This window comes from Pipistrellus kuhlii, unplaced genomic scaffold, assembly GCF_014108245.1.
Source record: "Pipistrellus kuhlii isolate mPipKuh1 unplaced genomic scaffold, mPipKuh1.p scaffold_m20_p_26, whole genome shotgun sequence".
NCBI classification, from domain to species: Eukaryota; Metazoa; Chordata; class Mammalia; order Chiroptera; family Vespertilionidae; genus Pipistrellus; species Pipistrellus kuhlii.
Genome location: NW_023425525.1, coordinates 8,224,030 through 8,243,632, shown reverse-complemented (window position 1 = coordinate 8,243,632; position 19,603 = coordinate 8,224,030). Strand labels below are relative to the sequence as shown.

Genomic DNA, 19,603 nt, shown 5'->3' with positions numbered 1-19,603 from the left:
GGCTCTAGACTTCAGTGGAGGAAGTAACTGCAGATGCAGTGGAAACAGCAAGAGAACCAGGATTAGAAGTGGAGCCCGAAGATGGGACTGACTTGTGGCAATTTCATGAAATGCCTGAAAGATGAGGAGTAGTTTGGATAAGCCAAGAAAATGGTTGATAATGTATAATACAGATAACACTTCAAAAGGCAATTAAAACAAAAAAGGTAGAAATTACCTATAAAACAGGAAGCTGATGCTTAATCTGAAGGGTGCTCAGGACAAGATCTATTTACTTCAAACCATTCATCTATGCAGCTAGAAAAGAATAAAACCAGAAAAGGAGAAACACTTATGCTTAATTATTAATGTCATAATAGCCATAATAAAAATGCTTACCTCTTTGCAAAAAATGAGATACTTTTAAGTTATCATATTTGGCATATACATATAAGTAAAAGATAAAAATGTGTTTATTACATTTTGCTTACTCTAACCAGTTAAAGAAATAATCTTTGTAAAATTATGCTATAAAACACTTGAAAATTTAAGCAACAATCATTATAAAAAGAATCAAAAGAACTACCACTTTACCAATATTCAAAATCAAAGGACAAATCTGAAAAAAGCTGTTTCTTTTCAAAAGTTATTCATTTATATAAATATCAACCTAACAGAGTAATCAAAAACTGCTTTTAAATCTTGACAATACTGCATTACATTTTAAAAGACCATATTTATATGTGAATATTAAGTACTTATTTTAACTCTATTCTATCCTATAATACATATACATACACAATAAGTATATCATTATCCACTTGCATTTATGAAGTGTTTTATGATTTTGTTGGGAAGTTAAATATTAGGGTGCACACCATTATCCTGTCAATCTGCACTGTTCAATGCAGTAGCTTCGTACCACATGGGGGTGTTTAGACTTAAATTCATTAAGGTGAAATGAAGGAAAAGTGCAGTTCCTTAGTCACACCTGCCACACTTCAAGTGCTCAGCAGCCACAGGGCTGGTGGCTCTCTGCTAACAGTACGGATACAGAACCCTTCCATCACCACAGAAAGCGCCCTGTGGCAAATGATAAACTTAACCCTTTGCACTCTGAACCATTCTGGACATTGGCTACCAGCTACTCGACGCTACTTTGCGGCAGGTGCGTTGAATTAACTCAATTCCCCGTAATCACTAATAAATTGCAATGTCCCCTGAGAGGGGACATCCGAGTGATATGCTAGAATTCCGATGTCCCCTGAGAGGGGACAGCGGAGTGCAAAGGGTTAAGTAACTTGCCCAACAGCTAGGAATTTTCCCCAGCAAGATGCAAACTATTTAGCATTCTCTCCATTGACACATCTCCAGTTTGCACATGCCATAAACCAAGGTGGTTTGGCTCTTGCTGGTTTGGTTTAGTGGATAGAGAGTTGGCCCTGGGGTCCCAGGTTCAATTCTGGTCAAGGGCACCTACCTTGGTTGCAGGCACTATCGCCAGCCCTGGTCGAGGCAACCAATCAGTATTTCTCTGTCTCTTCCCTTCTCTTTAAAAAAATGTAAAAATACATCCTCGGTGAGGATTAACACAGAATACACGAACACACACACACACACACACACACACACACACACACAAAAACCACCAACAAAAAAACCCAGCGTGGCTAATACTCTTCTTGTAGTTAATTTAAAATTTTTCCTGTGTTGCTCTAAACCACAAATACGTTAGAAGAAACCAGGCCGAATCTGGAGCCAAACCGACATGGGTAGAACCTGGGCTCTTCCATTCACTAGCCAGGTGACCTAGAGGTTTTTACTATGGTCCCCCAGCTCATTTCCTATTGAGAAATGAGACTGATACGAGGCTTACAGGAGAGACCTATTTTAGAAGCTGTGAACAATACCTGGGTCACAGTAAATGCTGGACAAATTATAGATTTTGGGGTATAAACAGATATGGGCTAAAATCTTAATTCTAGCAGTAAAAAGGGGCATTATTTGTTAAGAAATGGGGGAGAGTATGTCAATGAAGAAGAGCCTTTTCCGCCTCAGTACAATGTTTGAGACGCTGAGGGAGATCTTGGCTAACATCGGTGTGAGCGCAGAGATAAACTCACCCTTTATGGTAGATGCACAGACAAGGCAGCCGTGCTATCGTGTCCCCCTGCTGCAGGTCTTCCAGGCAGATCGCACATTCCCCAGTGTCTTTACTCAGGACATCCTCTGAGGAAAGAGGAAACAAATGCAGGACAATAAGCAGAAAAAAGCACCACGTGAATGCTAACTGATAAAGAGTGATGACTAGCATGTTTTGTCAGGAATATATAAAACTCAGCACCCGTATTTGAAGTAAAGCGGAAAGAATGCACCAATCTCTACCTAAACGCTGAAGACAGAGTAAGGTAAGGAAGTTTCCAAAAAGTATTTGTACTATAAAAACCAACAAATTTAGTTGTGCCCATAAATGTAATAGTTCCTTGTAGAAAAGTACATTCCATAAGCATTCCCCTTTAGTTATTAATTTTGAGACCGCAAATTACGAGGAAACACAAACTCCATGTGGCCTATAAAAGAGAAGGTAGCAGCAGATGATTGACCCGAAAGGCTGGACGGGGTACCAGGGCAACTTCTGCAGGGAAAAAAAAGGCCTTAGCAGAAGGATTTATGCTTTTGAAATCTAGGGAATACGGCTGAGGTGAGTATTCCCTAGATAACTACTGAGTAGCACACAAGCTAATATGTCACAGCCAGGGTCTTAACCTGAAAAGGATTTCCAGACAAGTAAAGCTTGGTAAATGAAAAATGCTGCTTAATAATGGCCCCTCAGTGTTTTTTTTTTTTTCTTAACCCTGGAGGTCCCACCCACTACCCTAACTCCACTTCATCCCCAACCCCAAGTCTTGCCTCCTTCTCCTTTTTTAAATTCTGGACAGCTTTCCACAGATAGGGAACCAGTTTTATGTAAAGCACCTACCTAATTAGTGATAAAGTTAATTGGTATATGGAGACCCACAAAATAAGGCCATCCTAGTGGCCCCATCCATGTCACAAACCTAACCCAAAATCAGCATGCACTAGGGGAACACCTCACTGCCAAAGGAACCTAACACCAATCAGTCCTCCCACTCAATTTCAGCCAGTTTACTCTACCCTAGAAAGTAGGACCTGGAGCTCCCTGCCAATCATCCCTTTCTTGTCTCTTTGAACACTCTATCAAACCTGCTCCTGCCCCAAACCCTCAGAAAGTGTTAGTTAGGCAATGCACCCCCCCAAACCCTGGGCTGGTTTCCAATGAATAAAGAACATCAAACTTATTACTAAATTGTTTTAGCTTTGACACTAGGATGATAATAGTAAGAACAAAAAGAAAGGGATCTGAAGAAAACACTGAAAGTCTATAATTCCAAATAATCTATAACAATAAAAGCGTAATATGCTAATTAAACCTGTCGACCTTCCAGATGAAGCCAGGGCTGCGAGGGAAGCCTGGGTCCCGAATGCCAAAGGGAAGCTGGTGCTGACAGCTCAGGAAAGGAAGGCCCACCCTTTTTTTTTTTTTTTAAATATATTTTATTGATTTTTTTACAGAGAGGAAGGGAGAGAGATAGAGAGTTAGAAACATCGATGAGAGAGAGTCATCGATCAGCTGCCTCCTGCACGCACTCTACTGGGGATGTGCCCGCAACCAAGGTACATGCCCTTGGCCGGAATTGAACCCGGGACCTTTCAGTCCGCAGGCCGACGCTCTATCCACTGAGCCAAACCGGTTTCAGCTGAAAGGCCCACTCTTACACAAATTTTGTGCATTGGGCCTCTAGTATGATACCAGTATATTCTCACCACTTAAGATTTTTTTTTACCACAGAGATATACCACACATCATAAGGTTTTTTTTAAAAAGAATCATCACTTTTTATCAAGCATAAAACATCAATGACTACCTATTAGTTTTACATATCATCAAGGGGGGAAAATGCCTCCATTAAACTATAATACAAAAACAAACAAAAAAACAACCTATCATACAAATCAATTTTAAGATGCATCTCATTTTTCAAAGTATGAAGAATTGTGTCTTAAAATTGATGAAATAGGGTATCATGTTTTCTATATTAGGAATATATGAACAATGCATCTAGATTTAAGGCTAAATAAGCCATAGAATCTCAAATGTCATAAATTAAGAAAATGAGATGGACCAGACTTTAATAGAGAAAAAGTATTACATTTTTGCCATAGAAGCCTACGTAACAGAAGTAGAAATTCACTAAGTACAGGCTTCTGAATGCTTTGTTCACAGAAAAATAACTGTCTATGACTGTTAAGTCTCATTTGTTTACTGCAATAGTATTTTTATTAATCTTTGATTTGGGATAACTAACATCTTAAAAGGCCTTGGTTTTATCTTGTTTATAAGACCATTTATTTACAGTGCAACAAAGATAAATCTAATCCTATCTAAAAAAGAGGGAATATGCTAATTGACTACCACGCTCTCAAAGATAGCGGTGCCCGCAGCCAATAGGAGGGCATATGCTAATTTACTGCTACAGCCTCAAAGATGGCAGCACCCACAGCCACAAGATGGCAGGACCTAGTTCCCTCAGCCCTGGCAGGAGTGCAGCAAGACCTGCCTCTGAAGTTCCCAAGTCCCTTCATCCTCCCAGCCGCCCAGGGCCGGCCTGAGGCACGGGCAAGCCTCAGATGGCAGCTGCCCAGGGCCGTCTGAGGCTTGTGCTGCTGGCAGTGGCAGCAGCAGAGGTGTGATGGTGGTGTTGCCTTCCCCTGATCGCCAAGTCACCTCCTGCTGGAGGGCTCCTGGACAGTGAGAGGAGCCAGGCTGGGCTAAGGGACACCCCTGTCCAATGCATAAATTTTCATACATAAATTTTCATGCTGGGCTGAGGGACCGCCCCCTCCAATGCATAAATAAGTCTGCATGTAATATCTATCGTAACAATGTATTTTGAAAAATAAGAATGTTATGTTATACTTTGTAGGTATTAAGTTTAAAACTTTTTGTTTAATCTAGAATGCCATATTAAAATCAGTCATGTTAATCATAGGCTCCCTAAATCTTAGTAATGAAAAATTATCAGAACTATATTTTTTATGTTAAGAAAGGCACACCTATATAGAAGGACCTTCCAAGTACATTAATTTCAACACAGGAGTAGCCCTCTGTTTATTCACTGTAAAGTTTCTAGTGACACGATCTCTGATCAGAAAATTAAAAGCCAATATTAGCATATTATTGCCCCTGCTCAACTGCATTTTGATAAGAATTTCTGAGTTATAAGACAGTTCACTCACTGCAAAACCTCAGTAACTGCCTCCAATAGCAAATGCTTAATTTTCAAATTTGAAAGTAATTTCCAATAGAATCTGACTTTGTATTTTTGAAAATGTTTTTTTTTTTTGAAAATCCACTACACAATGTGATTAACTGTAGCCTACCTGAGGGTTTGCTAGAGTATGCACCTCTCCCACTTCATCAAGACATGGTCTTTTCATTCACCTTTGAGCTTATTAGTAATGTGGAGCATTCAGAGTTAAAAATGGCCTGCAAATACCACTAAATCCAGGACAATGAAGCATCTTCAAGATAGCTGAGGAAATATTATTAAAAATCTTCAGCCAAGCCCTAGCTGGTTTAGCTCACAGGACAGAGTATTAGCCTGTGAACCAAAGGGTCCTGGGTTCAATTCTGGTCAAGGGCACATATCTTGGTTGCAGGAGGCAACCAATCGATGTGTTTCACATTGATGTTTTTCTGTCTTTCTCTCTCTCTTCCACTTTCCCTAAAAATCAATGGAAAAATGTCTTGGGTGAAGATAAAAAACAAAAAACAAAAACAAAAAAACTTCAGTCAAGCAACTGAAAACATCAAGAAGCAATGCCTGAGGACCTGGACACAATGAGAGCAGACCATTAGTATTAAGGAGCCAAAACTGATCTCAGGGAAGCAGAAGGGGAAACACTAATGAACTTAACTTCTGGAGCTGGTTACTCTGGAATCCTCCTAGCCACCAGCACTGATCAAATGGAGAGACAAACCATCAAGATTGTGAACAGGAAACGAAACTGAATTGCTTTTTCAAGTGTTGTTGCTCATCTACCTACATATCAGTCTTATTCATGTGGCCTACACACTAAGTTATCTAGATGTACTGAAACAGGAGAAGAAAGATTAAACCTGGAAGAAAGCAATGATTTTTAGCCAGAGGTGGGCACCAGAATCACTTGGGTATGCATTCTGTCTCAATGTAAGAAAAAAAAATTACATATACCTGGACGCATCCCTAGAGATTCTGAAATATACACCTACCTGAAAAACACAACTACTATCAAGGAAACAGATATTGAAGTAGAAAGAGCATAAAACTTAAAGTTGAAAACATAATATGAATTTCCATTCTCACTATTGGTTAGCTAGGCAACTGCAAAATGTTGGTCAACCTTGAGTTTCCTTTCACTTTTTTTTAACATAAGTATAATAAAGGCACTCAAATATTATGGAGATGAAATTTTAAAGAATTATATGGAAAATTTTGTTGTAAAACTATATAAAATATTAGAAAGTACTTTGCAGACTTCTCCAATAACCACATTTTTTTTTTCCTTTTCTATTTTTCCTCCTCCCCATTCTGGTATTTATTAATAGTTGTTTCAATTTTACATAATGTCAGAAACAATACCTTGGCCACCAGAAACTTCTCCAGAATACTCCTGACCTAGCCACTTCTAGAGACCAGTTACAATAGACAGGCTGAGAACAGCCCCAATCGAATAATACTGCCTAATTAATTTAAATGTTTGGCTTCATTCTACATTTAAAGGTATTATAAATGTCCCCTTTGTTACATGCTTTTAGACATATTTAAGTCTTTTAAATTTTTTAATTTTACGACATAACTAATGCTACCTCCATTTTACTGATAAGCAAATTGAGGCTAAAAGAAGTTAAGTAACTTACCAGAAATTACTACAATTAGTGAGTCCTGGACTCAATTCAAATTTAGACTAATTACTTGGCCTTTTTACTACTTCATGAATTTTGGTACAAGAAACAATTTCACTTTGAAATAACATAATTACTAACGCAAATGAATGTTTTAGGCAACTGTAAGTTTGAAATACTCAAGACAGAAATGGCTACCATATGTAAAGAAAATGGCTCACAGCTAGTCATATACTTCAACTTGGAAAGTTACTAAACTGTTATAAAAACTGGTACCAGAAATGAGCTCACATGTTGCTGCTAACTTCCTCCTACCGGACAGGAAAACAGCGCTGCCCTCAGAACTCTCCGTGACCACAGAAACAGTCCCTCCTCTGTGCTGCCCAAAATGGCAGCTGCAAGCCACGTATGGCCCAGAAGGAGCACTGAAATGTGACCGGTGCAACTGAGGAATTACAGTTTAAATTTTATTTAATTTTCATAAACATGAAACCTTAAAATATAGAAGACAAGGAGCATACAATTATAAACTAATTAAAAAACACACAACTTTGATATTTCACTTGTAGCCTCAAGCTCTTAATTTTCATTGACCAAAGAAATTACTTAAAATTCAAGCAGCCAAATACATAAAATTAAAATATTTAGCAAGGACAAGCACATATCCATACAATAATTGCAGATCAAGACACATGAATAAAAGCAGACAGCCAAAATCCTTTTGGGGGGGAGGGGGAGAAAAAGAAAAATGACAAATAAAACCAAATTTGTTAGAGGCAGCCAAGAAAACTCCATGCGAAAATTTCATAATCATCACAATTTTCCGATCAAGCATCCAAACAGGTATATGATCCTTTCAGCAAAATACAATGCCAAGCACTATTATGTATCAGGCTTTTTACCTGAAGACTTATTTTTTGTTCTTGAACCCTCAATGATAGCAGTAGAAAACAAAAGCAGCTGAAATGTGAAATAATCCCTAGAAAAATCAAGAATTAAAAAAAAATTCACAACATTAGTAAGAAGCATTTACTCAAAGTATGAAAAATTGGGGCTTGCAAGGTTTATTAATAAGTATTTTTTGACAAAGTTATCTCTAATGAACTTAAAAGAAGTTAACATTATTCTAGATTTAGATCCAAGAGCTGTTATTGAATACCGAAGAGAATTAGGAATAATATTTTAACAAAGGGAAATTGTCATTTTTAGTGTAAGACAAATATATCAATAAAAACATGGGATAGCATTCATTAAACTGTTTAAAACTCAAAGTTCCTAGTCAGTGTCAGTTTTTATAACTTCTTATGAAACTTACTCTGTTTCCAGTAGGAATTACTAGCTTCCTCTGCACTGACAATTACTGCATGAACGCTTTCTTTAGTTTAAATATAACTGAGAACTGACAAAAACAGCCACTTTTCATCTGCACTGTTAGAAACTTAATTTAAAACTACAACTAACCTGGCTGGTACGACTCAGTTGGTTGCCAGTTGGATTCAGTGCACATGCTGGGGTTGGGAGCTTGATCCCCAGTAGGGGGCATGTAGGAGGCAACCAATTGTCATTTCTCTCCCTCTTCCTAACTCTATCTCTCAAATATATATATATATATATGAATGACTAATTCCTCAAGAGGGAAAAAAACTTGTAACTTTTCTGATGATTTTTAAGAAAAAACATGTATTCCTGGGAATATTCTGAAAATTGAAATTGGGCACCTTCTCCAAGAAAATGTAAGTAAAATAAAATGGAACCCAAACTGAAGGTAAAATATACAAAAGGACACTAACTCAATACTTACATATTTAGCTTTCTTGGGCCTTTTTTGTTCTTAACTTACGTAAAAAAGCTAGCTCAGGATAAAGTACTTTATAAAATTAATTATCTCACAAGCTGCAAAAAGTCATACAAATCACCTAAGAAATTATTATACTGCCTAATCTTTAAATCAAATTAACTTTCATATGCCCTTTTTGCAAAAAAATCAATGATAAACCAAAATTTAAAACTAATTGCTACACTGATTTGCTGAACTCTAAACAAGTATTTTCTTAAATATGCTGTCCACATTAAAAAGAAAACAAATATATGTATATATGTTTTTTGAAACTGCTGAAAATATACAAAAATAAAGTATACTTTGAATTAAACTTAAGTTTCAGGTCCCCTTTTGTTTTGAATCACTGCAGAGCAAGATAGCAATCTGAAAAAACCCCTACACCTAACCAAATGTAGCCTCATAATGGCAACAAAAAAGGAACCAAACAATCGGATAATATGCTATTATATATAGTTCTAGGTTCAAACTCCAACTCTCCATCTTATTCAGGAAATAATGGGGATAACAATACCTACTTCATACAGCATGGTAAGAATTAAATAAGATTATACTTGGTACATGACTAACACTGTACCTGGCAAGAGCAGGTTTGCTCTGAGGAATAGTTATGTGATTAATGGCAAGAAAGCACTCTTCTTGAGTTTGGTTCCTCCAAGCTAAACAAGTGATGAAACCTGCAGGCTGCACCTGTCTCTCCAGATTGCTGAGAAGATGTAATGAGACAAGCAAATGAAAGGCAGTCACATGGAAAAAGAACAGGCTTGAACTTGGCACAAACCTCTTTGAGCCTCATTTTCTTCAAATAAATTGTAGGTCATTAATACCTACACCTGACATTTTCTTTAATATTGACGATTAAAAATAAAAGAGCTGATGAACGTAAAAATACTTAAATACAAAAAATTTACATATCATCTTACTGAAGTAAAGTGGAAAAAGTCAACTCAAGTGTGTATGCCTATTGCTTTTGTTGATTGAGGCTAGAGTGTAACAGTCTTTCCCTTCTGCTTCCAACCCATCTGTAAGAAAATTAGTAGGCTGAGTGATAAACATTGTACAAGGATCACAACTCAAATGCCTAAAGGGAGTTGCCAGAAAACATTTAAGTAGCTCATTTAAAAAAAAACAAAAAACAACTGTTTAAAAACAGCCCAGTTGTGACAATAAATGCCACCTGAACTTGGCCTAGCTTTCAGGGATTAATAGGTAACCATGACAAACTGGTACACACAGTCTTATTAAAAAGGCATATATATTGAAAGGAGCAAGCTGCAAAGTTAAGTTTTCAGGTGACATTTCTTATTTTCAAAACACTGACTCAAAAAACTTTTTTGATACTGTGTAAGCCAAACAAAAAAAGTCTGTGAAACAGATGTAGCCAATATTTTGCCACCTCTGTATTTAAGAAATAAGAATAAATTCTACCAGAGCACAGAACCTAGATTTTGCTTATTCTAGCAAGTAGCACAGTATTTTACATATAGTAAGTTCACAATAAATATTTTGAACAGCTAATGAAACGTAAGATCTCAGGAGACTTAGAGAAAACACAAAACAACAAATGAGCAGCCAATGGACAAAGAAAATGCCCAAAAGCCAGGGGTTTGCTGCTTCAGTGACAAACTACAGACAAGCAATATCATAAGTTCAGGGTATTATTTCCCACCACTTCTTCTCAAAAGATTTATATGAGGATGAATTTCACCTAACCAAAGATACCTGGAAAAACGCAAAACCAGTTTGAAATTCAAATGGTAAAAACAAATGTCATTCATATCAGTAACAAAACTATAAAATGCCAGACATAAACTTAAAAAAAAAAAAAGCAGCATTGAGCATAAAACAGTGTATATCTTTCTTAGTTATTTATAAGTTAATAAAGAGCAAAACACACAGTCCAGTTGAGTCTTACATTAATAAATAATAAACTATATGTGCACTCATCTGTACACTGTAATTACCATAAAATGTCCAGAGAGGAAGACTTCAGAATAGAAGTCCTCACTAGGAATTCCACAATATAAAACCTAACAAAATTAACTCACATTTTCCCTCTAAAAACTGGGGCTTCTAAAAGTGGCTCTCTCATCACCCTAAATCCATTTCATCAACTATTATAATGCTGATAATACATTAAGATTATGTATTTCAAATTATATACGTACACATACAGTATGTTTTAGTGTGATCTGGGGATATTTAAAATCTTTATAGAAAGCACATTAGAACATTTTGGAAGAAAAAAATCTTGTACATACAACAAATGGAAATGTTAACTATTTTTTTTTAATTGAAGAAATAAATGACTTGCCTCGTAGGATTAAGTCTCAGGTTAAACTTTTACACTTCTGTAGGATGTATTAATGGGCTGATCCACTCATATATTTATTTCATACTTTGGATTGTAATCCAATACCATGCCATATTAATCGTGTTGCTCTTTCAGGTTGTTTTGCATGTCCCTGGACCTAATCTCCTGTTTTTGGTTTTGAGCAACTCCTGGCTTTCAGACAATATAGATCTCCAGCCTAGAACTAACCCTTTATCCAAGGAGCCTGGTTCTCTCTACCAGAAAATGGTATTTCAAAACCAAGAACTGGTGTCAAAGATTTTTTTTCAGTTAAAAAAGCATTACAAGGGAAGTGCTAGGAAGTGAGATGAATGCTAAGAAGTACAGTTTAAAGGGCTTAAAAGTAACTAAAATCTAGAAGGTGCTGGAGGGTCAAGGACCCCCAAGATCCCAAAATCAGTTTAGCAGAAAATGAAAAATGAAGTAAATCATAAACACTATAAATATTTAGATGGCAAAGGAATAAGACTATCTAGAATATTTTTCTTTTTTACTTTTACTCTTACATTACCTTAATACACTGTTAAGATGCTAAGAGTTAAATACAATCCTCCAAAGGCAGAGCCTACCCTGAAACCAAACCCCCAGGGAGTGGCTCGGGAGATACTTCTCAAGGCCACTCTGAGGCAAATCCAGGCAGTGTTCTGAATTATCAGGGCCAGAGAGACGGGAGGGGGGGAGGGGGAGAAAAGCATTTTTAAAAAAACGTTATACAAGCAATAAGTGGTCACTGAAAAAATATTCACAAGTCATTTTTTTTAACAGTTCTAACATCTTTCTTGAAATGAACAAAATGCTCAATGACCTTCTGTGAAAATCCTTAACTTCTCTCCTTGAGAAAAACCCTTTAAAAAAATCACATTTCATAATTTTTACATCTGAAAGAGCCATCCCTGGCATATTGTTGAGAACAGTTAGTTGCTCTCCTATGCTCTCTACCACAAAGTGAGTTATTCCACCACCAACCCTCCAGTCCCAGTGACTCCTCCCTCTCCAAGTCCAGCAATCACTAAACCCAAGTCTTCCTATGTTTCTGTATTAATTTACTCCTCCCAGCACATCATAACCACTTCCCACATAAAGTGCCATACTGTTCTCCAAAGTGGTCTTAAATAAATTTTTAAAATCTGTTTTCATTGTTGACAGTATTACAGATGTCCCCATTTCTCCCCTCCTGGGAGCTGCCCCAACCGAAGCCTTCAAGGCATTATAGTCTGTGTCTATGCATACGTATGTTAATAAAAGCATAATATGCAAATTGACCCAACGGTAGGACGACCATCCAGGTGACCTGGATGACCACGCTATGACACCCACTGGTGTCAGGCCAGCCGCAGAGGGTAGGATTCGATTGGTTGGGGACCTGGCCATCACCCCATGATCGCCCTACAAAGGGAAGCCCAGGCCACAGGCTGGTGGGGTGATCAATCAATTGGGGGGCTCCATGATCGCCCCAAAGAGGGAAGCCCAGGACACCAATGGTGGGCTGTGGCAGGTGGGCGGGGCCTCTTCTGCAGGGGTGATTCATCACAGGGCTCCTGGACTGCGAGAGGGCACAGGCTGGGCTGAGCCCCCTCCCCCACTCCTGGCTTGCACGATTTTCATGCACCAGGCCTCTAGTCTACATATATAAAATGCTAATATGCTAAGTGTCTCACTGTTCGACCATTAGCTATGACATGCACTGACCACCGGGGGGCAGACGTTCAACACATAGGCAGGCATGGAAACATGGAACAGACTGTAGAATCTCAGAGGGAAAGTGGGGGGAGGGCAGAAAGAGATTAACCAAAGATCTTATTTGCATACTAGAGGTCCAGTGCATGCATTTGTGCGCCGGTAGGGTCCCTCTCGTAATTCAGTACCCCTCGAGGGATGTGGGACTACCCGTTTCAGCCTGATCCCCACAGGCTAGGCCAAGGGACCCCACCAGTGCACCTGTGGGGACTGGGCCAAAACCAACTTTCCAATATCCCTCTAGGGGTCCGAGATTGCAAGAGGGTGCAGGCCTGGCCGAGGGACCCCACCGGTGCACATTCCCAGTGGGGGGTGTGCAAGAGGCAGCCGATCGATGATTCTCTCTCATCGATGTTTCTAATTCCCTATCCCTCCCTCTTCCTCTCTGCAAAAAAATCAATAAAATATATTAAAAAAAAAAAAAAAGGAAAAAAAAAAAAGTAAGATCACTCCACACCTGTCAGAATGGCTGTCATCAATAAATCCACAAATAGCAAATGTTGGCAAGAATGTGGAGAAAAGGGAACCCTGGTACACTGCAGGTGGGAATGCAGATTGGTGCACCCTCTGTTATTTGATTTGGTGCCTATGCTCATGTGTTTGAATTGGTGATTTCTATGGCTGAGTTTTAACCTAAGTGTGATTCCTGATTGCAGTTTTAAGTGACTTAATAAAGATTACATTGTAGAGCGGAGCATTATGGAGTTACCCCCAAAAATGTAAAATGGAACTGCCTTCTAACTCATAGATTCCACTTCTGGGAATTTGACAGAGGAAGCCCAAAACACTAATTCAAAAGAATATACACAACTATGTTCACTGCAACGTTATTTACAATAGGCGATAGTTGGAAGCAACCCAAGTGTCCATCAGCAGATGAGTGGATAAAAAAGCTGTGGTAGCCCTAGCCGGTTTGCCTCAGTGAATAGAGCTCTGGCCTGTGGACTGAAGGGTCCCAGGTTCGATTCTGGTCAAGGGCACATGCTCAGGTTGTGGGTTTGATCCCCAGTAGGGAGTGTGCAGGAAGCAGCCAATCAATGATTCCCTTTCATCATTGATGTTTCTAGCTCTCTCTTCCTCCTCTCCCTTCCTCTCTGAAATCAATTAAAAAAAAATATATATATATATATATATATATTTACAGAAGGTAACTATTTTTCTATAGAAATCCCATGTAGGTTTTAGAATAGTTTAGCCAACCTCTTCTGGGATACCGCCTATTTTGAAATTTCCATAATATAGAGTAAGAGATGTGACACTTCCTACTGCATTAATTTTTTTACTTCATGGCTTGACAGCCAATTTATAGTACAAAAAAAAAAATCACTTCACTTCAATGCCGCTCTATAATGTAATCTTTATTAAGTCACTTAAAACTGCAATCAGGAATCACACTTAGGTTAAAACTCAGCCAGAGAAATCACCAATTCAAACACATGAGCACAGGCACCAAATCCAATAACAGAAATCGGGCACTGTCCCTTCTCCAGGAGCACATCCCTGCCTTTCCCCTTCCCTTGCCTCCTTTCTCCCCTCCAGCCTGTAATTATCAACATCCTCACTCCCAAACTCCAGTGGCCCTTCATCTGCTTTCTTACCTTGTTTCCTAAGCCCATTTCTTCTAGAAATTACTTCTTCTACCTCTATAATTTACCAAATAAATGTTCTCTTACAAAAAGATAAATAATAACAGAAGTCTTCCACAGAAGGGCAAGTTCACAGAAACTCAGACAATAACCACCTCCTTATTTAAAATTCTGCTTGGTGGTTGCTGGCAATTTTTTTTTTTTAGCCTCACTTGTAAGAGACATGCCCATTCAGAAAACATACTGAATTGAGAAACATTAAAAAGTGTGTGTATGTAAAGGATGTGTGTCTTAAAACCAAGAAAATGTAGTATGTAAGGCAGAAAGCAAAGTGTATAACTTATAATGGGAACCACAACTGGCTGAAAAGCCAGACAGTATCCAGAGGGAGGAAGCACGTTGCCGCTGCCTGCACCGCGCGCACAGAAGCCAGGCACCTGAAGGCTGCAGCATCTGCCTCCACATTCCAGTGAGCTTGACAGCACTTCCTCCTAAGGACAGCACACAGGTGGATTCCTTTAACTCACTTTCATTACAGAATCAGTTCCCTACCAAATGACTCCATACATATTTCTTCAAATATGTCAATTTAACAGAGTAAGAGTAACATCTTACTTCTTTCTGATGATTTGAAAAAGCTCTGCTTTGATTCACTACATGAGTTTATCATGAATTCTCAGAAGACAAACTTATTTCAAGCTACCCCTCCCCTCCAGGTACAAGTGCACACACACAAATAAAAGATACCAATTAAAGAAAAAACAAAGTTTTCTTAAATACAAATTTTACTGCCCTCAACCACAGAATTCTAAAATAAAAACTGAACTTTATAATAGACACAAAACATGCTAAGATCCAGTGAAGTTTAAAAACCAACAAAACCAAGACTAAGAATTTGCTGACAATGTTTACCTCATGTTTTGGCTCGTTCTTAAACATTTTAGAAGATGGGGAACGAGGAAATGAAGAGTGAGTATGCTCATAAAATTTGTATCACGTTCACCGACTACACAATGAATCTCTAGGTGCATAAACTGAAGTACGAGAAGAGGGAAGGTATATGAAGTAGGCAGTCCCTGATTTAAGGGCAATCTATACAGACGGACACTCACTGTGGGGTTTTGAAATTTTCCCCATCCTACCAAAATACCACCAGTAGTAGATAACCACCCACAACACTCTGAATCCTCCCTCTGTGATGGCTCTGGACCTCCTATCTGAACCTCTGTTGAACCAGCTGCCTAAACCCTGAGGAGCTTCTACCTCATCAGTCAATTCTGTTCTTCAGTTACTGGGACTTTGGTATTTTGATATATTCACAGGTGTTTTTTTTAAGTTGTTGCGGGCTAGGCTAACATTTAGAATATCATCTCTGTGAGTATGAATTTGAAACTGCAAATTACCAACTTATATTCAAATTTCTACAATTCATCCGCTTCTAGAATTTGATTATAAATACATCCAGCATAAAAAACAAGTCCAGTCCTCCTTGCTCACTATGAATGTTTGTACAGTTAAGTCATATACATATAACATATAGAATTCAAAAATTCAGATCTAGCTACTTTAGATAAGACTGCAAGAAGTATAAATTAATAACCACTATGCTGAATAAAATTCTCTTTTGAGTTGTTAAAAAAGAGACAACAGGCCAAAGATGGAGTCACTTGTGCTAAGTCCCAAGTCAGCAAATCAAAGCTTAATACCTCACCTAATTGCAGTTTCAGCCTCTCCCAGGAATGTAACCTATAGCCAGTCAATCTGAAATTAGCTGATCAACACTAGCTAGGTAATCTGCTGGACAGACCCATCTTCCCGTCAAGAAAGATGGTCTTGCCTCAAACTACTGGCTCTTTCATAAAAACTTCCTTATCTGGCCCCACCTTTGCCTGTAAAAGCCCTTCATTATGTACAGTCCCAGTATCAGCTAGATGGGATATTGCCCAATTCCTGAAACACTGAATAAAGTCAATTAGATATTTAAATGTATTCAGCTGAATTTTGTTTAACAACACAATTTAGATGCATATTTCTCTAAGGAATCAACTTCTAGGAATTCAAATATGAAGCTGTGAGGTGTCCAGGTGACTAAAAAGAGTCTTGTTTCAAAGATTCTGACTCACCTAAATCTTCTGTTTACAGTATCTCCAAGCAGAAAACTACCTATTGGTTCTTTAAGATCTCAAACAAGTGATATAGAAAACTTTAATGACTTTATCCAAATATTGACACATAAAAGACTGTTTTCTAAATATATTGTACAAAAAGTAAATGTACAGAATACTAAGACTGTGTGCAACTATTTTACATGGACAAAAGAAATACATTTGTGCTTTTAAAGTTCAAGGCCAGAGTATTAAGATTTAAGGATATTTACTTTAAAGACATCGATAATAAACATAATAATTATAGAGTAACAATAAGATAATAGTGTAAGTATGAGAAAGCCCAATCACTTTTGCCTGAAATTAGAGGGAAAATGGGAAAGCTTTTTTATTTCTTAAGTAACTGAAATTCAACTGCATTATGCAAAGTAGCCAATTCAATTTCATAATATAGCCGGGACCGGTTTGGCTCAATGGATAGAGCGTCGGCTTGGGGACTGAAGGGACCCAGGTTCGATTCCGGTCAAGGGCATGTACCTTGGTCGCGGGTATATTCCCAGTAGGGGGTGTGCAAGAGGCAACTGATCGATGACACTCTCTCATCGATGTTTCTAACTCTCTATCTCTCTCCCTTCCTCTCTGTACAAAATCAATAAAAAATAAAAAAAATGTCAATTTCATAATATAAAAAGGTATGGATATAACCAAAAGGTACATTTACTAAACAATACTTTTACTTATGGGAAATGGGAAAATGGGAAAAAGTGTTCTATTGTCACTACTGTAATAGTGTGGCCGAAACACTATCTTATGAGATTCCTAAACCAATTTGGAAAAAAAAAAAAAAAAAAAAGCTACTCAAAGTAACATGTCCATTTCAATGCTAAATTCTACCTCTCCCAACATTATTTTTTTAATGAAGAGAAATCCCAGATTATTAAATGTTCCTACGCTGATTAACCTGTGGATGATCCCAGATTGAAGGGTCCATTGTGTTTTAGTCAGTTTCATCTCAAGTTCCTAACACCATTCTTTAACTTAAGTGTATTCACAAAACATTTGTTGAATTAAGTCAATCTTTCAATTGGATTCACTATTTACTGGCATTCTTCATACTTATTCTATTTCAAACCAAATTGTACATCTGAAAAATCTGAAATTTCTCATAATTTTTGAATTTTGTCCTTCTATTCATGAAATTTTAGGAAAAGCTCTCATTTTTCCTTTATTTTATTCCATTTATTTAAAGTCAAGAGTGAACTATTTGATTTTTTGTTTTCAAGTCTATTTCAAAATGTACCAAAACCACATGGAAAATCTCTTCTAGGGTTTTGAATATCTAGAGACACTGTGGTCAGGAAATAATGGCACAGCCAAAGCACCAAGCCTAACTGAAACCAGCAGGCCTCCAGGGCTCATAGTGGTGCTTCCTGGCCTTTTAAATTTTAACTGAACCAGGAAGTTCATTAAATCTAAGGTAATTCTCATTTAAGACATTAAATTACAGGACTTACCATTATAGGTTATTCTTGGCTTTGTTAAACACATCACAAGATGTAAATCCATTTCATCTGAGGGTATAAATTTTGAGCATACAGGGCACTTAAATCCTAAAAAGTAAAAGAGAGACATGTTACTTAACTATTCCAAATATCCAACTATGATTTTGTTTTACAAGCATGAAAGATAAAGAGCATTTCAAACTTTAATATTATACTTACAATACTATACTACTTATGTACCACTTGGGATATTACAATTTGTGACTATAATATCCAACTTAAATCAGTTTATAAGATCATCCCATTTCCAATAAAACAAGTTCAAATGAGGAGAATTTGGTTCACTACAAAACACCCCCATCTTTTTTTAATTTAAGGCCCCATCACTCTCATATCTTTCTCATTTTTTTACATTAACCTGAACTTATGATTGTATTCTAACTGTGCTGTGTTAATTACCTTTCCCAGCTCAGTATAGAACAACTAGAGGCCTGGTGCACGAAAATTGGTACACTGGGCTGGAGAGGGGAGGGGTCCTTCAGCCCAACCTGCCCCCTCTTCACAGCCTAAGAGCCTTCAGGGGATGTCTTACTGATGGCTTAGGCCTGTTCCCTAAGCTGCAGTCTGGCCTCTCTCTGTGGGAGGTGACCGGGCTGATCAGGGGAAGGTGGTGCCCCCATCACCCTGCTGCTGCTGCCACTGTCGGCCACCACAGTTACCTAGGTGTTTTCATCAACATGGAGTCCTGCCCCTTCACCACGAAAAAACGACAACTTTCTTTAGAAATTTTCAAGATTTCTCTTTCATAGGGTATAAATTTCTTTCTTTCTTTTTTTTTTTATCCTCACCTGAGGGTATTTTTCCAATGATTTTTAGAGAGCATGGGAGAGAGAGGGAAAGACAGACAGAAACATCAATGTGAGAAGGGCACTTCAAATGGTTGCCTCCTGCATGAACCCGACCTAGGCCCCGGCGAGGGAGGAGCCTGCAACCTAGGTACATTCCCTTGACCAGAATCAAACCCGGACCCTGTGGTCTGTCCATAGGCCAAGGTCTATCCACTGAGCCAAACTGGTTAGGACAGGATATGCCATTTCTTAGTCCCTCCAGTAGGGGACCTTTGTTTTTTCCTTCAGGAGTGAGATTTTGTTAAGGGCAAAAACAGAATATTGGGGACTAGCTTTGGTTATGGGAAATATTCATCATGCTGTTAACCGTGATTGACTGCTTAAAAGAAAGAACAATCTAACCTGGCTGGGCATTGCATGACCCCAGGGAATCTGGGAGACAACCTGGAAGTCAATGTTAGAATGTGGTCCATTCCCATTCCAGAACTGCCTATTATCATGGAAAGATTAACAATCTTGTTGTCCAAACAACAGAGTCCCAACCCAGCCTGCACTGCCTACTTCCCCATGTAATCTTTGTCCTACCCTATATAAGCAGCTGGCTTATGGGGGGCTGCAGAGCAGACTTCAGTGGATGACCTGCTGCTCTCCTATACTGCTGGCGGTATTGGAATAAAAGCTCAGGTATG

The 19,603-nt window shown here is 38.2% G+C and overlaps 1 protein-coding gene across 5 annotated transcripts in view; it reads right to left on the bottom strand.

Annotated features, from left to right (window-relative positions):
• ZNRF2 (zinc and ring finger 2) overlaps positions 1-19,603 on the bottom strand; it is a 61,580-nt gene that overhangs the window by 5,002 nt on the left and 36,975 nt on the right. The window contains exons 2-5 of one of the 5 annotated variants that reach the window (XR_004990679.2): positions 18,079-18,174; positions 9,695-9,805; positions 7,849-7,925; positions 2,103-2,208 (exon numbers count right to left, since the gene is read on the bottom strand). Coding sequence is in view for 3 of the 5 variants with exons in the window: in XM_036453762.2 (XP_036309655.1) it covers positions 240-297; positions 2,103-2,208; positions 18,079-18,174 (260 nt within the window). In the remaining 2 variants the exon portion in view is untranslated. Of the gene's footprint in view, positions 1-217; positions 298-2,102; positions 2,209-7,848; positions 7,926-9,694; positions 9,806-18,078; positions 18,175-19,603 lie in introns of those variants that run through there. The other 4 variants (XR_004990680.2, XM_036453762.2, XM_036453763.2 and 1 more) reach the window with 4 other exon arrangements.